General features: G+C 39.6%; 1 protein-coding gene across 1 annotated transcript in view; it reads right to left on the reverse strand.

Moving 5' to 3' along the window:
• Positions 1–17,987, reverse strand: part of ppfia4 (PTPRF interacting protein alpha 4) — a 165,373-nt gene that overhangs the window by 98,519 nt on the left and 48,867 nt on the right. The window contains exons 4-5 of the mRNA XM_086011458.1: positions 13,764–13,898; positions 7,863–7,946 (exon numbers count right to left, since the gene is read on the reverse strand). Of these exons, the coding sequence (XP_085867584.1) occupies positions 7,863–7,946; positions 13,764–13,898 (219 nt within the window). The remainder of the gene's footprint in view (positions 1–7,862; positions 7,947–13,763; positions 13,899–17,987) is intronic.

The raw sequence follows: 17,987 nt of genomic DNA on the forward strand, positions 1-17,987 counted from the left end.
TCTCTCTGGTGCCAGCCCACAAATGACCAGATTTACTGAATTCAATTTCACAATTGACCATGGTGGGAAGTGAACCCACCACCTCTGGGCTGTTGGTCCAATAGCATAACCACTGTGCTGCTGTCCTCTTGAGATGAACACGATAATAATAATAGTTATTGCAAAGTCAGGGGTAGGTTTCTGACTGCAATCTTAACCCTAGAGTAGGAACCTTGGGAAGAAACTAAAGAGTAGGGTCAACTTGATCCAGAAACTCGCCGGATCCACATGGGGAGCAGACGCTCAAACCCTCCGTACAGCAGCACTCGTCCTGGTGTACTCTACAGCGGAGTACTGCTCTCCGGCATGGCTATCGAGTCCGCATGTCAAATCCGTTGATATCCAGCTGAATTCTACTATGAGAATTATCACCGGTACGCTTTTATTGACACCAACACCTTAGCTGCCCGTGCTTGCAAACATCGCACCACCACACCTACGTCGCAAATATTCAGTCTCCAGAGAATACAACCACTACACCAGCAAAGACATGTCAATCCAGGCCGACTTGAGCAACCTACCACCAACCCGTCTCAAATTTAGACGGCCATTTTGGACTGTCGCCGAGACCCTTCAGCGATCTCCCCTCAGCCTTGATGACCGATGGCGAAATGCTTGGAAGAACTGTGACATACGGAATGGATTCCTTATAGAGGACCCCACAGTATAACCCGAAGGATCAAACCTTCCTCGCAAACAGTGGACAACCATCAACTGCCTCAGAACTGGTCATGGTAGATGCTGCCACCTTCTCCATGCGACTGTGGAGCTTCTATTCAGAGCCTGGTGCACATCATTGAGCACTGCCCTCAGAGGAAATCCGCAGGCAGCCTACAAGATATCCACACTGTTACACCGGAAGCTTTGGCCTGGCTATCCAACTTAGATATTGACATTTGATTTGCTTTGCTACTACCATATGAAAGAAGAGGAGAGTAGGAACAACTACTATTTTAATAAAATGAAAAATGAATTCTGCTCATCCTGCCACCCATATTTACTCTATTCTCTCTCATTTGCTCTGCTTTTCCTTACGCTTCAATTTTACTTTTTTCTCGTTAATGTAACCTGTTCTATATTATTAACCCATTGTAGCTGTTAAACATTTATCCTTTTGGCTTCTCCTTAGCATCCTCTTTCCATTTTGGATGTGGGAGCAAGTTTAAAAAGTTTGGGTTGCCCAGTCTGAAAACAAGCTTTAATAGTTGGATTTTGAGCAGATCTGAAGCCCAGACACGGTTACATCATAGAGGTGACGTAAAAACCGTTCAAGAGTCTGTGAAGTAAGTATACTTGCCAATAGCCCTCATGGCCCAGATGAGTAAATCAGTCTGTGGAGCATGGAGTTTATCCAAAGTTGATTTTTTTTTTTAAGTGGAAAGTACTTACACCTATGGCTAAATTCACATTTGAAAAATTATAAATTCAATAGTTTACTCAAACTGAGCTTTGGAGAAAGCCTAACTTGTAACAGTTTATTTTTGAAGTACACTAATAATGGCCCATTGCCTCTGTCTGTCTGGTAACTCAATCGTAAACAATTTTCTGAGCAAACAAGGTCAGGAATAGGTCAAAAGCAAAATACTGCAGATGCGGGAAATGCTCAGCAGGTCGGGCAGCATCTGTGGAGAGAAGTCATGCTATTTGAAGTTGAGTGATCTTAACAATTTTGGGCCCTTTTATACCAAACGCATGGAATAAAGAATTTTTTTTTAATATAATGCTGACCAAATATTTGTGCTATTAACCAATATGGTAAGTGTTAGCATATTCACAACTGCAGTTTGGAATCTGTATCCTAACTAAGCCTATTTTTGCAGTGAAATCCATCCATTCATTAAGTTGACATATCAGCAGAAAAGTGGCAAAATATTACCCTCATGACAAACTCATTTTATCCACAATACTGCTCTACCCTATTGAGAAACAATGCAAAAAATATGGTTCAAAACTAAATCATAGAAATTCATGAATTGTAAAGTTACAGCCCATCAAGTCTGGTCCAGTGTTTTTCTCCATATGGCCTAGTCTAATCCGACTCCCCTGTTCACTTTCCTTTTTCAGCATCTAATTGCCTTTTAAACAAAGTTAGGGACTCTGCTTCAACAATGGCTGCAGCAGAGAATTTCATATTCTAACTTCCCTCTCAATATTTTTTTTCTAACCTCTTTTAATTCTCTTTGTGATCATCTTAAATTTGTGCCCTCGCATTACCATCTCATCAACCAGTGGTAACCATCATGTGTGAAGGAATAAGCTATATTCAGAAAAATACACCATTCTATGAAAGAATTCTGGCCTTTGTAACATGACAAACTGGGCTTGAAAATCTAAAAACCTAACAATGGAGAAGCTGTAAACAGCATACAGGCAATTGAGATAAGATAAGTTGTTGACACTGAATCAATAGCCTTATTGAAACAGGAGCTTGGAGGTTCCTGATAGTCTGAAGCCTTGGCAAGAACACAATGGTACACCCTGTTAAGGTGTTTTAAATTACACTTTGGAAAGAATCACATAAGATTAAGAAACATATGTCTTCGTAAAAATGACATCAAATGAAACACAGGAGACACGAGTCTGTGTTGCAAACAGCTGAGGTAACTAAGAAGACAATGGTGCACCCGGTTGAGGTGTTTTAATATACACATCGTAAAAAGACACAAATAGAAGACCTTGGTAAGAATGACATCAAATAGATACATCAGCTGTCACACCGTTTTTATGACAAGCTTCGAACACCTAAAGGTAGAGACACGATTCTTAATGTTACCAGCTGAACTGACTGTAAGAATAGCAGAAGTCAGCAGAAAAATGACTAGAGCTAATTAGCTTACATCAGCAGAAAACTTCAAAGGAAATACCACTGAGAAAGGGTATAAAAATTGAACTTTCAAATGGGATGATAGATTCGCTGTAAAGGGGCAAAGCGATTCTCGGCTTCCGAGCTAGCTCTGTAAGTCTTCAACTCTTTGTATTTCGGGGATCAAGGTATTGTATTTGATTTTGGTGGATATCCTGGAATAAACTAAGAACTGTAAAACTAGCGAAGTTAAGATTTGAGATTAAGGATCTCTGATAATAGAATTGTAAGATTTTTGTATTTGGAACTGTTAATGTTGCGATTGAATCACCAACTGTAAATTACATGTCGGTTCTTTAATAAATCGATATATTTTTAGAATTGTCTCACATAATACTTCTGTATCAAACTCGCAAACTCAATCTCTGTACGCTCTTTGGTGAGGAGTTACAGAATTCTGGGGGAGTTTTCTGGAGTTTTCTGGACCCTCATAATATCTGGAACGTTACAGTCTAGCTAAACTTATTAAAAGTGCTATCTGGAGGATGGTAACATCGTCAGGTTGTTCCTTTCCTTTAGACCCAATTAACCGTCTTTAGGATACGTCTACCTCAAACTTTAGTTGAAAGTGAATGTCTGGGGAATACGCCTGATCCGGGGTAGCCCTAAAGGGGCTAGGACTAGTAATTATCCCTTCACATGAACCTCAATCTAATCCTTCATAATCTTGAAGGCCTTCATCAGATTATCCCTAAACTTTCTCAACTCTAGTGAAAAAAGTCCCTTCTCAAGTCTCCCTTCAGAACAGTGACTCGTATCTCTGATAGCATCCGAGTGAATCAATGATGCACCTTTTCCATTGCTTTTCTAACCTTCCTGCAAGTGTTCACAATGCTCCATCTGCGACCTAAGGTCTTGTATAAATTCAGCATTACCTCCAGTTTCTACTCTACGCCTCTGGATACAAAACTAAGGATTCCATTTATCTCTTTTATGGCCTTATTTACTTGCACTGCTGCTTTTAATGGCCTAAACATCTGCACGCCTCTGTCCCTCTACTCCAATTAAGATTTCCTTTCCCCATTCTGACATCCATGATTCATTATTTCACATTTTTCTACATCAAACTTAAACTGTTTCCATCTGCACATTCTGCTAATCAATCTTGTCCTCCTGCAGTCTTTCACAATCTTCATAGCAATTTGTTACAACCAACCTTCCATTATAGCAATCTGCGGCCAATTAGCTCAGTTGGTTGGAACATGGTGCTAATAACACCAAGTTCAAAGGTTCGATCCCCGTACAGGCCATTGGAATATTTTCCCGTCTTTTGGATGAGATGTTAAACCGAGGCCCCGTTTGCTCTCTCAGGTGGATGTAAAAGATCCCATGGCAGTATATCGAACAAGGGGTAGTGGGACTAGCTGAAGTGCTCTTGCAGAGAGCTGGCACAGGCTCGATGGGCCAAATGGCCTCCTTCTGTGCTGCAACCATTCTATGATTCTATATATTGCCCCTTCAATTTTATGTATATGCATTAAATAAGAGTTGTTTCAACACATAACCCAATGGAATATTCAATATTCAGGAAAGATAGGCTAAAAGGAAAGTGAGGTGGGGTAGCATTGCTGGTTAAAGAAGGGATTAACACAATTGTAAGGAAGGATATTAACTCTGGGTGTTATGTAACGAGAAAGGATTAATTAGCAATCTTGTTGTACGAGGCCCCTTGGGTCGGATCGATCATAATATGATCGAATTCTTCATTAAGATGAAGAATGAAGTAGTCGACTCAGAGACTAGGGTCCTAAATTTAAATAAAGGAAACTATGATAGTCTGAGGCGCGAGTTGGGTAGGATTGATTGGGGAATGTCACTCAAAGGGTTGACGGTGGATAGGCAATGGCAAACATTCAAAGACCGCATGGATGAACTACAGAATTTGTTCATCACAGTTTGGCATAAAAATAAAACAAAAAAGGTGACTCAACCATGACTAACAAGGGAAATTAGAGATAGCATAAGATCCAAGGAGAGGACATATAAATTGGCCAGAAAAAGCAGTAAACCTGAGGATTGGGAGCAGTTTAGGATTCAACAAAGGAATTAATTAAGAAAGGGAAAATAGAATATGAGCGTACGCTTTCAGGGAACATAAAAACTGACTGTAAAAGCTTTTATAGATATGTGAAGAGAAAAAGATTGGTGAAGTCAAGCGTAGGTCCCTTGCAGTCAGAATCAGGGGAATTTATAATGGGGAACAAAGAAATGGCAGACCAATTAAATACATACTTTGGTTCTGTCTTCACAAAGGAGGACACAAATAACCTCCCAGAGATGTCGGGGAACATAGGGTCTGATGAAAGGGAGGAACTGAAAGAAATCAGTATTTGTAGGGAAATGGTGTTAGGGAAATTGATGGGATTGAAGGCCGATAAATCCCCAGGGCCTGATAATCTACATCCTAGGGTACTTAAGGAAGTGTCCCTAGAAATAGTAGATGCATTGTTGATCATCTTCCAACATTCGATGGAATCTGGAACAGTACCCATGGATTGGAGGGTAGCTAATGTTACCCCACTATTCAAAAAAGGTGGTAGAGGGAAAACCGGGAATTACAGACTGACATCGGTAGTGGGGAAAATGCTAGAGTCCATTATAAAAGATGTAATAGCAGAGCACTTGGAAAATAGTGACAGGATCGGACAAAGTCAACATGGATTTACAAAAGGTAAATCGTGCTTGACTAATCTACTGGAATTTTTTGAGGATGTAACTGGTAAAATAGATAAGGGAGAACCAGTGGATGTGGTGTATTTGGACTTTCAGAAGGCTTTCGATAAGGTCCCGCATAAGAGATTAGCGTGTAAAGTTAAGGCACATGGGACTGGGGGCAAGGTATTGACTTGGATAGAGAACTGGTTGGCAGATAGAAAGCAAAGTGTTGGAATAAACGGGTCTTTTTCCGAGTGGCAGGCAGTGACTAGTGGGGTACCGCAGGGATCGGTCCTTGGACCCCAGCTATTCACAATATATATTAATGATCTAGACAAGGGAACTAGATGTAATATCTCCAAATTTGCAGACGACACATTGCTGGGTGGGCGTGTGTGCTGTGAGGAGGATGATTTGGACAGGTTGGGTGATTGAGCAAAAGCATGGCAGATGCAATATAACGTGGATAAATGTGAGGTTATCCACTTTGGTGGCAAAAACAGGAAGGCAGATTATTATCTGAATGGCAATAGATTGGGAGAAGGGGAAGTGCAACGAGACCTGGGTGTCCTTGTGCACCAGTCGCTGAAGGTAAGCATGCAAGTGTAGCAGGCGGTTAAGAAGGCAAATGATATGTTGGCCTTCGTAGCGAGAGGGTTTGAGTACAGGAACAAGGATGTCTTGCTGCAGTTATACAGGGCCTTGGTGAGACCACATCTTGAGTACTGTGTGCAGTTTTTGTCGCCTTATCTGAGGAAGGGTGTTCTTGCCATGGAGGGAGTTCACCAAAGGTTCACCAGGCTGATACCTGGGATGGCAGGAATGACGTATGAGGAGAGATTGGGTTGATTGGGCTTGTACTCGCTGGAGTTTAGAAGAATGAGAGGGGATCTCATTGAAACTTATAAAATTCTGACAGGGCTGGACAGACTAGATGCAGGAAGGATGTTCCCGATGGTCGAGGAGTCCAGAACCAGGGGTCACAGTCTAAGGATAAGGGGTAGGCCATTTAGGACAGAAATGAGGAGGAATTTCTTCACCCAGAGTGGTGAACCTGTGGAATTCTCTACCACAGAAGGCAGTGGAGGCCAATACATTAAATATATTCAAGAAGGAGTTGGATATATTTCTTAAGGCTAAAGGGATCAAGGGGTATGGGGAGAAAGCAGGGACCGGGTACTGAATTTGGATGATCAGCCATGATCGCATTGAATGGCGGAGCAGGCTCGAGGGGCCGAATGGCCTACTCCTGCTCCTATCTTCTATGTTTCTATGTTTCTATACTACTTACCACATTTTTTTCAATTTCAGAACAACCTATCCTATCCTTTGCTTAGGTATGTCTTACTTTAGGGTACTATTTCCATCATTGAAAACCAATCGTCCAATCATTGCTCTCTAGAACTCTTTTCCAAAATTATAGCCTCTAGCTACATCTGTCCCTGCCTCAGAAGACTTCTAAAAGAATAAATATATCTTTAGTCTCCTCCAAATTCCTTCATTTCCTTCTTAGTGTCCATCTCTTTCACCCCCTAGTTCCCTCCCCACAAAGCTGAGGTGAAGGGAATTCTATGAATATAAATTGTTGTGGATGAAGACATCGGGACTAAGCTCTCAGAATGATGACCATGTAAGGTAATAACAACCTGGTTAGTTGCCTTTTTCATACAGAAGCTGCACAGTGTTCCGGTCTACAGAATAGTGAAATTCTTGCTCACTTTATTTACTCTGCTGTTCAATTTTTGCAAGCCTCCATCAGTTTGATTCATCAGAGCACTGCTATCTACAGCTCTTCGGTTGCTGATTGCCTGTCAATATTAATTTTGCTCCCCTCTTTCCTTTGCAAAACCAGATACCATCAATCACCACTTTTTCAAGGTATAGGTTTGACAAAGGTACAGTAAATTGCCCCATAGACTGTGCTGGCTTACAAGTTGTTCTATTAAGCTCACCAATGTGTCCTTATGTTTCATGTGACCCCAGTATTACCTACAGACCATTATACAAAACTCTCAAAACCCTTCATGTTTTCAGAGGCTCCAATCAATCTCCATATGATTATCTTTTTAACAGCACCTTTGTAAGTAGGAAACCTGTCTTTATGTTTAATGAATCAGTATATTTATTCCACTATCTATCACAATCAACACAATGGAAATGAGCAATGAAAAACTGACATATATAGGTAGACAAGTGATTAACACATTAGAAGCTATCATACTTTAAATCCAAATTTCCTCAAGGGCATTTCAGTTAAAACAGCAGGTGCCATTTTTCCTTCCATTATTAACAATATACAACTTACCCTTCCAAGCTCTTGATTTTTTTCTTCTAGCTGGTTCTCCAGTTGTCTTAAGCGCTCTTCTATGCTCCCGTGCCTTTCTTCTGCCTAACAGAAAGGGAGGTGAAAGGTTATTCTTCATTCATAAGGTTGTTCTACCTGGTCAGAGGTGCCTGAGGCAGAGTTTGCAGAGACTGGAGGTGCTCCAGTCCATGACTGACATTAGGCTCAAGACACCACTGTCAAGTCAAAACCTAGCAATATGTACTGAAGAAAAATATTTTCATAAATTCCAGGGTTTTAGGACAAATTACATAGGACACATCCTCAAATTATTTAGCATTTCTAAATCATTTCAAAATGTTGCTCGTTACTGAGAACAATTTTGTCACTCCAAGCTGCACAATAACAGAACAAGATGGAACCTAGATAACCTCTGCTATCTTTCAGCACTATCTCTTCAACTGAATATTTATTTGACTTAAAAGTGAGTCAATATTATTGGAGGAAAATGATGAAAATTGGCTCTGTAATCTTATCCGGTATCTACTCACTATGAAGGCTGCTCATGTATAAGATGATCTCCTACTCTTCAGCTGAATTTGTGACTTCTTTTCAAAACAGCTTCAAATTTCCCACTCTCTGAGGAGCTGCTCCAAACAGCAGGTTTCCACCAGTGCAGGACATTTGATTTACTGCACTGCAGAGTATGGAGCAGGTGCTGATGATGTGAAACTGGAAGTGGTAATTTGGTGTTGTGCAAAATGCTATGGGAATGGAGCAGGAGATTGGCTCTGTAGGGAATTGCAATAAAAACATCTGCGCTGTGACTTGCTCTATGCTCAGCTTCCACTTGTGCTTAGGAGGAATGTTCACTATTGTACATGGGAACATGGGAATTGCTAAACAAAAAAAGACCACAGTCCATCTAGCTCGCTCTCTACCATTCTGATAGTCGCATATTACAATAATAACTGTTGACTAATCATGACAATCAATCTCTTATCAATGAGCCTACAACAGACCCAGACATGAGGAGGTAATCCCCCAGTGGTGGAAAGCTTTGGGATCCATGGGGTCACAGTCACCTGTTCCTCTCAAACATGCTATACCTACCATACATCACGTCTCAAATTACTCAGGTACTCTATCCCAAAATATTACTCTCTGAAACACATAAATTTTATACTTGTATATATGACATCCTTCCACTTTAACCACAAACATTGATACCACTTTCCCGTCTTATAATCAATATATAAAGTAATTCTCTCTTTGTCAGAAAGGAGAAATTAGCAAGTGATGGTTATTTTGAACTATGTAAGATAAGATTGCTATCTTTGCAAGCCCAAAACCAGATGGGGCAGAGCAAGATTGTAATCATTGCTTAACTTTGCAGGGTTTCTTTACTGATGAAGATTCATCAAAAACGTTAATAACCTCAATAATTAACATCTCCATATCATGAGACCCAGAAACAAGTGTTAATAACCTCAATAATTAATATCTCCACATCATAAGACCCAGAAACAAGTTTTAATAACCTCAATAATTAATATCTCCACATCATGAGACCCAGAAACGTGGAAAAAAATGTATTTTAGTTTAACAACCAAACTGTTAATGCTCACTCAAAACCAGACCCTCAAATCTAACACCAGGCAGATGATGACCCTGGAGTGAGTATGTACAACCAGATGCCATATTGTCAGTGAGTCTTCACATTGACTGGCGCCCAATCGCTTACGATGCAATTTAAGATTCAGAGTTCCATAAAGACCGTGTCAAAAGAATAGATTTATCTGAAAAGTGAAACACTATCCAAACAAAAGCTTAAATTAGCCAACAGTAATAACTTAGAACTGCTGCGTAGAGACAGCCAACTGGCTATTACTTATATACAACCGATCTCAGCAGTAACAATCAGGTACCTGCTTCCATTAAACAAAGTGTTTGTGCTGGAATCCATCCACAAATTAGTGTGACCAGATTGTTCCTAGAATTAGATAATAAAAAACACACACCTTCTGCCCACTCCTTCCTCAAAATATAACCTCTTCCCCCCTCTCTATTCACTTCTTAGCATGCAACAACATGTCTGTTTAACGTCACTGACTCCTGCAGAATAAGAACGACAGCAACCATTACTGGTCAATTTGGAGAAACGGTAGATAAAGTCCTCTATCCTATTGGATGACGAGACATTTTTATGATTAAAATCTGCTGTAATTACATCCAACTCAAAATCCCTCTAGATTTGTAATGGTTTCTGCAGCAGTTACTAAAACGGTTGCTGTCTTCCCAACAGATTTTGCTCTACCGTAAACATGCACATCATTCGCATTTAATCCCATCAGCTGACCTACAGTGATGGCCAAAATCAAGCAAACCAGGTAATAGGAAATGACAGATTCCTAACCCAAACTCTGCAGAATGGAAAGGAAAAAAAACCTGCAAATGCTGGAAATCTTAAATAAAAACAGAAAATGCTGGAAACGCTCAGCAAGTCAGTCAGCACCTGTGGCGAGAACAGGCGAGTTAACAGTTCAGGTGTAGACTCCGTCATAACCTTTACTTGTCTGTTATCTCCACAGATACTGACTGACCTCTTTAGTGTTTCCCAAGTCTGTGGATGTCATCAAACATTTAGTGCAGATTTTACCCAGAAACTGACCAATGGCAATACCTTTTAGATGCAGAAAGAAAATAAGTGAATTAATTGTGGTGCCTGACTGAATACTGATTTATAAATCAATTTCTGTGATAAAGACAGAAGCGTTTACTCTGGTTAAATTAATAAGGTTCTAAACTGTAATGGCTTAGATAGAGCATGCCAGGATTAAAAGGGTTTAGTAGAAGCACAGAATCTTTTGGAAAGAAGAAGCCCTTTCAGCCCATTGTGCCTGTGCCGGCTCTTTGAAAGTGCTATCCAACTTCAGTTACTGTTACAAGAATTTAATTAATGTTCACCTAAAAACAAATGATGAGGCATTAGCACAAAAGCAATAAGTATCTCAATCTTGGAATCCTATCAAGCACTTTGGCACTGAGAGTGTAGCCTCTTGATCTGGAAACAATCAACATATGGAAGCTTCTGTGCACTTTAAAAAAAAAAAAAAAAATGTTTTCTGTCAATGAATATGCAACAAAAATATAATGCAAATGAAATTAAAATGGTATACAGGAAACTTTGGTTTATCCGGAGGTTGAATGTCCGGAAACCTCGATCCACCAGCAGAAATCAGGAGTCGTTTTGTTAGGTTTTTTTTCTTCTCGTGGCTTTTTTTCCAACAGTCAGGCTCTGCAAAGTCTCTCTGAAGCTGTTGCTAAGCTACAGAGATGCTTCCAAGGTACGGGCTGACTGTTTAGAAGCTGTTGCTAAGCAACAGTGTTTGTTGCCAGATACGGAGCTGAAAACCTCCGTATGCTTCAACATTAGCGCTGGTTTGTCCGGCAGTTTTGATAGATCGGCAACAGCTCGGTCCCGTTGGTGCCGGATATCACAAAGTTTCCTGTAAATATAATTGAGAAGCTGAACTTCACTGTAACATACTTAACATAAAAATGTTTCACAGATTTTAGGTACTGCAACGATTTAGTTCTGATGGAAGGTCATCAACCTGAAATGTTAACTTTGTTTCTCTCTTCACAGATGCTGCCTGACCTGCTGAGTAATTCCAGCATTTTCTGTTTTTATATCTTTGAAAAGCTATCAGCTTTTAAACATTGAATAATCTGTGAATCTAACATGGTATGGGGTTGTATTTATCCTCTAGGATGCTGTTGGACTGCTGGGAATTTTTTCAATATCCTCAGGATATGGGTGTCTCAAGCAAGGCTGGCATTTATTGCCGATCCCTCGTTGGCCTTGAAAAGAAGGTGGTGGGCCACCTTATTGAACCGCTGCAGTTCGTGTGGTGAAGGTGCTCCCACAATACTGTTAGGTAGGGAGTTCCAGGATTTGACGCAGTGACAATATCTGTTCAAGTCAGGATGGTGCGTGATTAGGAGGGGAACCTGCTGCCCTTGTCCCTCTAATGGTGGAGGTCGTAGGTTTGGGAGGGGCTGCTGAAGAAGCCTTGGTGAGTTGCTGCAGTGCATCTTGTAGATAGTACACACTGCTGATGAGTTTACTCATTTGCAGTAACCATTTCCTGGTTGTGACACAATTTTTGTTTCAAAGACTATCCTGGTGATGTGACCACCCAGCCTGTGTCTACTAGGCTCTTGGTTGGCTGGAAAACCAGATGGTAAAGCTTCTTTTTCTCAGCATATACATTTTTTTTAATTTAAAGTTTCTTCCTCCTCCACAATGGATGATGGGATCGGGGGAAAAAGAGGCAAGTAAATTAAACATTTTAAATTTAAAGTTTCTTCCTCCTCCACAATGGATGGTGGGATCGGGGGGAAAAGGGGCAAGTAAATTAAACATTTTAAATTTAAAGTTTCTTCCTCCTCCACAATGGATGGTGGGATCGGGGGGAAAAGGGGCAAGTAAATTAAACATTTTAAATTTAAAGACGTAAGGAAAAACGGGTTTGAATGTGTAGAACAGGTGATGCACCTTGAAGGAGAGAAGAAAATTGAAGTAAAAAAAGAACAAAGAGGGAAAAAGGAAGAGAATACGAGAAAAGAATAAGAGTTTCATTTTAATGTAAAATTTGGTCTTGTGTTCAATTTAGTAGTTTAAGGTGAATATTACAATAAGAAAACAGTTCTTGAAGCCTCTAATTTTATTACTGTAATTTTGGTTACTGCAGTGTCACAATATTCATAGCTGTTTATAACTCTCTCACGAATAAAGGAACTTACTGACCTCCACGACACATGGTTTATGGCTGCCTCTCTAATACTTGCGCCTCACCATTACACCACAATTCAACATACAATTTATAGCTTCTTCACAATACAGAAACTATCTAATCCATCCTTTAGATAAAATAAATTGTAAGGCAGTCACAGACGTTGCAGAGATTTAAGGAACATAAACAATAGTAGACACCTTGCCTGCATCATACTTGGGAAGGAAGGGCAAATGGGTCAACTGTAGAGCACCAAAATAATGACGGAATGATTGCCTTATTGTTAACTACTGGAGCTCAATAATGAATTAAGCACATGAACTGTCTCCTGCAGGTTTCAGTGGCACTTGGTTTAAGTGGAAGTCGACAAGCATTTGTTCAGAGCTACATCTTTGGCATCTCTAAGTAGAGACAACTGGAAAAACTAGAAGGAAATGGACAGTGTTTCTTCTAAAAATGATGAATGTTAACAACTTTTTCAGCATGGTCTGATGCACAAGGGCATTGTTGGAACTTTTTTGTAATCACTTAGTGTGTCTTGTTGTAAATTTGTACCAAGTTCCAAATGATACCAGCTTAGTACTGCAACTGGCTAAATCAGATCTTTATTGGTCTGAGCTGGAACTGTGAGCAAAATCCAGAGATGTGACAAATTATCATCGAAAAGTGTTAACCACCTAAATAAGGGCCCCTGGTAAAAGGTCACCAAAAAGGCTGTTAGATATTAGATCTTCAGTCATGTAGAGATATCTACAACCAGTTTTAAATGGACAGTTTAAAGCCAATTAGAACAAAAGTGCTTTTAAAGAATTGATTGAAGCGAAGCTTCACAGCTGTATCAACTGTGACAAATCATTAATTAGTTAAGTTTCTCAACTTCAGACAGAGACCGTTTATCACAGCCAGAGCTGTGCATTCTCTTCATATCTCCAGAGTTTTCGTTCTGTAAGTCAAAATACTCAACTATGCCACTAGATTTTTGTACTACAGGTCCAACATCGAGACACAAACTCAAAAATCTTCTGTGCAACTGAATCAAGTTGCTACCAGGATGCTTTTAAAGACTTAATTATGGGACTTCCCTTCCTTTTTGAAGACCGATTATCACACTGAGAGCACACACCTTTGTCAGTGCTGCAACCCGCTGGGCAAGTTCAGCCTCCACCTCAGGCAAAGTCTCGGCCTTCCTCATCGTCTGTTGCAGCTTTTGCTCGGCTAGCTCCAGCAGCTCCTGGATATGTCGACTCTTCTCTTCACTCTTTGTAAAAGAGAACAGCAGCATGTTGTAAATGCGCGAGTGCTGCAGTAACATTCATTCTGCTGACAGATGTTCCAACACTTCACATCCCTTTCTGCAAAACTGGAGAAAGCAGTAAGTAACAAAACACAGCCACATTCTGCACTGCCAACTACCTGAGAAAGTCTCTTAAAATTAGTCTGGAGACCGTTAAAGATTTCCATCAGTCTACTCTGAACTGATTAAATTATTTTTTTTTTAATTGCACTGAGTGTTTAAGACTACTCCACTATATAAAGCGTATGCTGTTTAGGTTCAGATTATCCTCCTTCAATATTGCGCATAGAACTAAAACAAGTGTTTTTTTTATCTTAAACTATTTATTCCTTATTTTCTCTCTCTTTGGCTCCCTACAACATGCATCTCTCACCCTGAGTCCGTGACCAGAAACTTCCCCTTCACCACTTGCCAATGTCTCTATTTAATCTTATGTGGTGAAATGTCAGAGTGGTCTAATTGACTCCAATTTTCCCTTTGTCCTCGAGAGAAGCACCTGGCCTTCACCTCTGCTTCAAGATCTGGTTGAGATAAAGATCTCGGAGTAAGAGCAATTACGAGAGTGAACTCTCACCACATGGAGCATTAAACCAGCATGGACCACCTTCAGCCCTCCGACCTCACCTCTTTTCATTACATTTGAAGATGGAAGCAAAAAAATTACATTTCAAATTACAGGCCCTGTAACTCATCACTTATATTTTAAACAACATCTGAGTAAAAATTGAATACAAGCAAAAAAATGGGAGAGCTTGTGGTATTTATATACAATTTGCATTTATTCTTCATTTGCATTTCTTCACCATTAATAGATGAAGACCATATTAATTTAAGTTAGTCAATTCATTTATTATACATTGAGAAACAGTAAGCATTAAATCCTGCAGTGTGACTTGATGTTATTAAATTCTGCATTTTTGTCTACTAAGTTGTAATAAATGACAGTGTTAGAGCCCAGAGCTGTGAAGCTAAGTACAACACTTCATGTTTACTTTTTCAACTAAAATTAACAGAGGAAAATATATCCAAATGATTATAGCACTGCAGACATATTCTGCCACTTGTTTCATACTTGTTCTTCATCTGTGAAGGAATAGCCATGATTCAGAGAAATACATGATACCATGAACAGAAATCTATTATTATTAATAAAAAGACATACTGGGTTTAAAAGACACAAGTCTCAGCAGAAAAGGCTGTGAACAGAAATACAGGCTTCTGAGATAAGATCAGTTGATAACAAAGTTGTAAACAAGCTTTGAAATGGGAATTAGTTAAATATACTAAAACAATGAAAGATTGAAGCAAACCATTGGTGCTTCCGAAAGGTCTATGGTTTGCAACGAACACAATGCCCAGTTTAAAGTGTGAAGAGCTAACACGTAAAACTGAAATACAAATATTAAAAGAGGCATGTGCCTTTGAAAACATGACATCAAGTAAAGAAACCTGCTGGTCAAATAGTTTTATGTTAAACTTGGATGACAGGAAACACGATTAAATATGCAACCAATTGAGATAGCTAGAAAACAAGTAAACACACAGTGGTTTTGATTTACATATTGTAAATATACCAACAAGAAGGCTTTGAAAATATGACTTCAATAGAGACACCAAGCAATTGCATTGTGTTTGTATTAAACTTGGATCACCATGGAGTCAAAATGTCTGCAAAAAAACAGTAAAGCCAATATTAAGAATTGAATGAAAGAATCTTTGGTAAAAATGACATCAAACAGAAACCATTGCTGTCATTGTTTTTATGATGGTTTTTGGAACACCTAAAGGTAGAGAAATAATTATGCATGCAATAGTTGAATTGATAGTAAGATAGAAAGCATTCGAAAGAGGTATCAATAAAGACAATTAGCTGACATCAGCAGAGAACATTAAAGAAGAAACCACTGCCAAAAGGGTATAAAAATAAGACCTTTTTCAACAGAAAAGTCAGAACACGCTGAACGGGCAAAGCGTTTCTCAACTTTCCAGAGGCATCTCTGTAAGTCTTTAACTATGAGTCTCGGGAAGTCATAGTAATTGATTTTGGTGGATGTTCTGGATTTAGAAATAAGTAAGAAATGTAATGAAGTAAAGATTTGAGAATAAGGATTTCTGAGAAATAAGAAATGTAAGCTAATTGTATTTTGAATTGTTAATGTTGCGACTGATTCAACAGATGTTAACTGAATGTCGGCTCTTAAATAAAACTATATATTTTTAGAATTGTCTCAAAGAGTAATTCTGTATAGACTCGCGAACCCACAAATTCTATACACACTTTTGTAAGGAGTTGCAGAATTCTGGGGGTATTCCGGACCCTTATAATATCCGGAAGGTTACAGTCTAGTTCAACTTATTAAAAGTACTACCTGGAGGACTGTAACATCATTAGTCGTTCCTTTCCTTTAGGGAGAGATAGCCTGAACCTTTAGACCCATTTAAGCATCTTATGCAATTCGGCTATCTCTAACTTAAGTTGAGGGTGAACGTCTGGGGAATACGCCTGGTCTGGGATAGCCCAAAAGGGCTAGGACTGTAATTATCCCTTCACATCTATGCTTCTCAAATAAAAGCCTATAATTTTTGACCTAATGATATCATAGCTTTTAATTCCTACCTACATATAGAATAATGAAGGGTATGTATGTGCCTAAAGCACCTATGGGACAAATGACATTTGCCCTGTGTCTGGAATTTTAGAAATAAAAAGTAGCCTGGGACCAGTTCTTACAGACCCACTCAACACAACCCCACTCAGCACCATTGAAATAACGTTCCAGAGAAGGCAGATACTGAGCATAGGAGCAGAAAGAAGCCAGGAAGGATGTTGGGAAAATTCAGCTCACATCATGGGTTGAATTTTGTGTCATTGACTCAACGTCCCCAAGTTGGCTGCCCTGTTCATCATGCAGATTTATGTGGAACAGTGCCGATGTGTGGGTTTTTTTAAGTTAAAAATGCTGCTGACTAGTCAGCCTGGTGTCACAGAAGGTGAGTGTGCTGATTTGCTGTGGCAGAACATAAGAAATATCAGCAGGAGTAGGCCATTTTGCCCTTCGAGCCTGCTCCGCCATTCAATAAGATCATGGCTGATCTTCTACCACATCTCCACTTTCCTGCACTATCCCCATATCCCTTGATTCCCTTAATATCCAAAAATCTCTTGGTCTCTCTCTCGAATAAACTCAATGATGACTAAGCCTCTTCTGGACCTCCCCAAAGCTACAGGACGAATCTGTGGAATCATTCCAAGGACAAAAGCTGCTGTTACTTTAATCCCAGAAAGTACACTGAAGATAAATCCTTCATTTTATTCTCTCTCTCTCGTTTCATTACATTTCTGTTGTGTGGACTCTCTAAGTTTCCCTTTATTAAATTGTAACTGTTTGACAATCTGCAGAAAAGATTAATCCATGAGGCTCTTATCTGCTTCTCTTAGGTCTGCATTAGGGCAGCTGGCCAGGAGCTTGCCGGACTGTAACTTTATAGCATAATTTAATTCCTGGCCATCCTTTACCCACATTGTTCAATGAAGGTATATAGATTATTCTTATCTTGTTCCACAACATAGCCATACAAATTCTAGGTTTTTTTGTGTCCAGGTTTGCAGTACGTGGTGGGAGTGATACTGTGAACACAGTGAGAGCTTTCGGTGTGTATTAAAGAATCGTCAAAGACTGCTGGTCTTGGGCCATAAAGGAAATACCCTGTAAACTATGATTAGAGCTAAGGGTGTCAGATCTTGCTAGTTTCACATTATCACCATCAGCATTGATCCCCTTTAGAGACACTTTTTTTTTGATGCACTGCCCAAAGTTTCATTTAATTGCACATGGCAAGGGTAGATTGACCTGTGCTCTGGAAACCAGTGGCAAGCTAACATCTCCAGCTGCTTATGATGTATGTTAGTGCTTGCCTTGTGATAGCGCTGCTGTAAGATGGATTAATGCTTGCAGTAGCTGGTCCTGATGAGCCATTCACCAACTTGCTCAATACTTTGTGTTTAACGGACAGAATAATGTACCCAACATAAGAAATAGGAGCAGGAGTAGG

This window comes from Somniosus microcephalus, chromosome 18 (assembly GCF_052327205.1).
Source record: "Somniosus microcephalus isolate GS21.2 chromosome 18, FLI_Smic_1.0, whole genome shotgun sequence".
In the NCBI taxonomy this organism is placed as follows: Eukaryota; Metazoa; Chordata; class Chondrichthyes; order Squaliformes; family Somniosidae; genus Somniosus; species Somniosus microcephalus.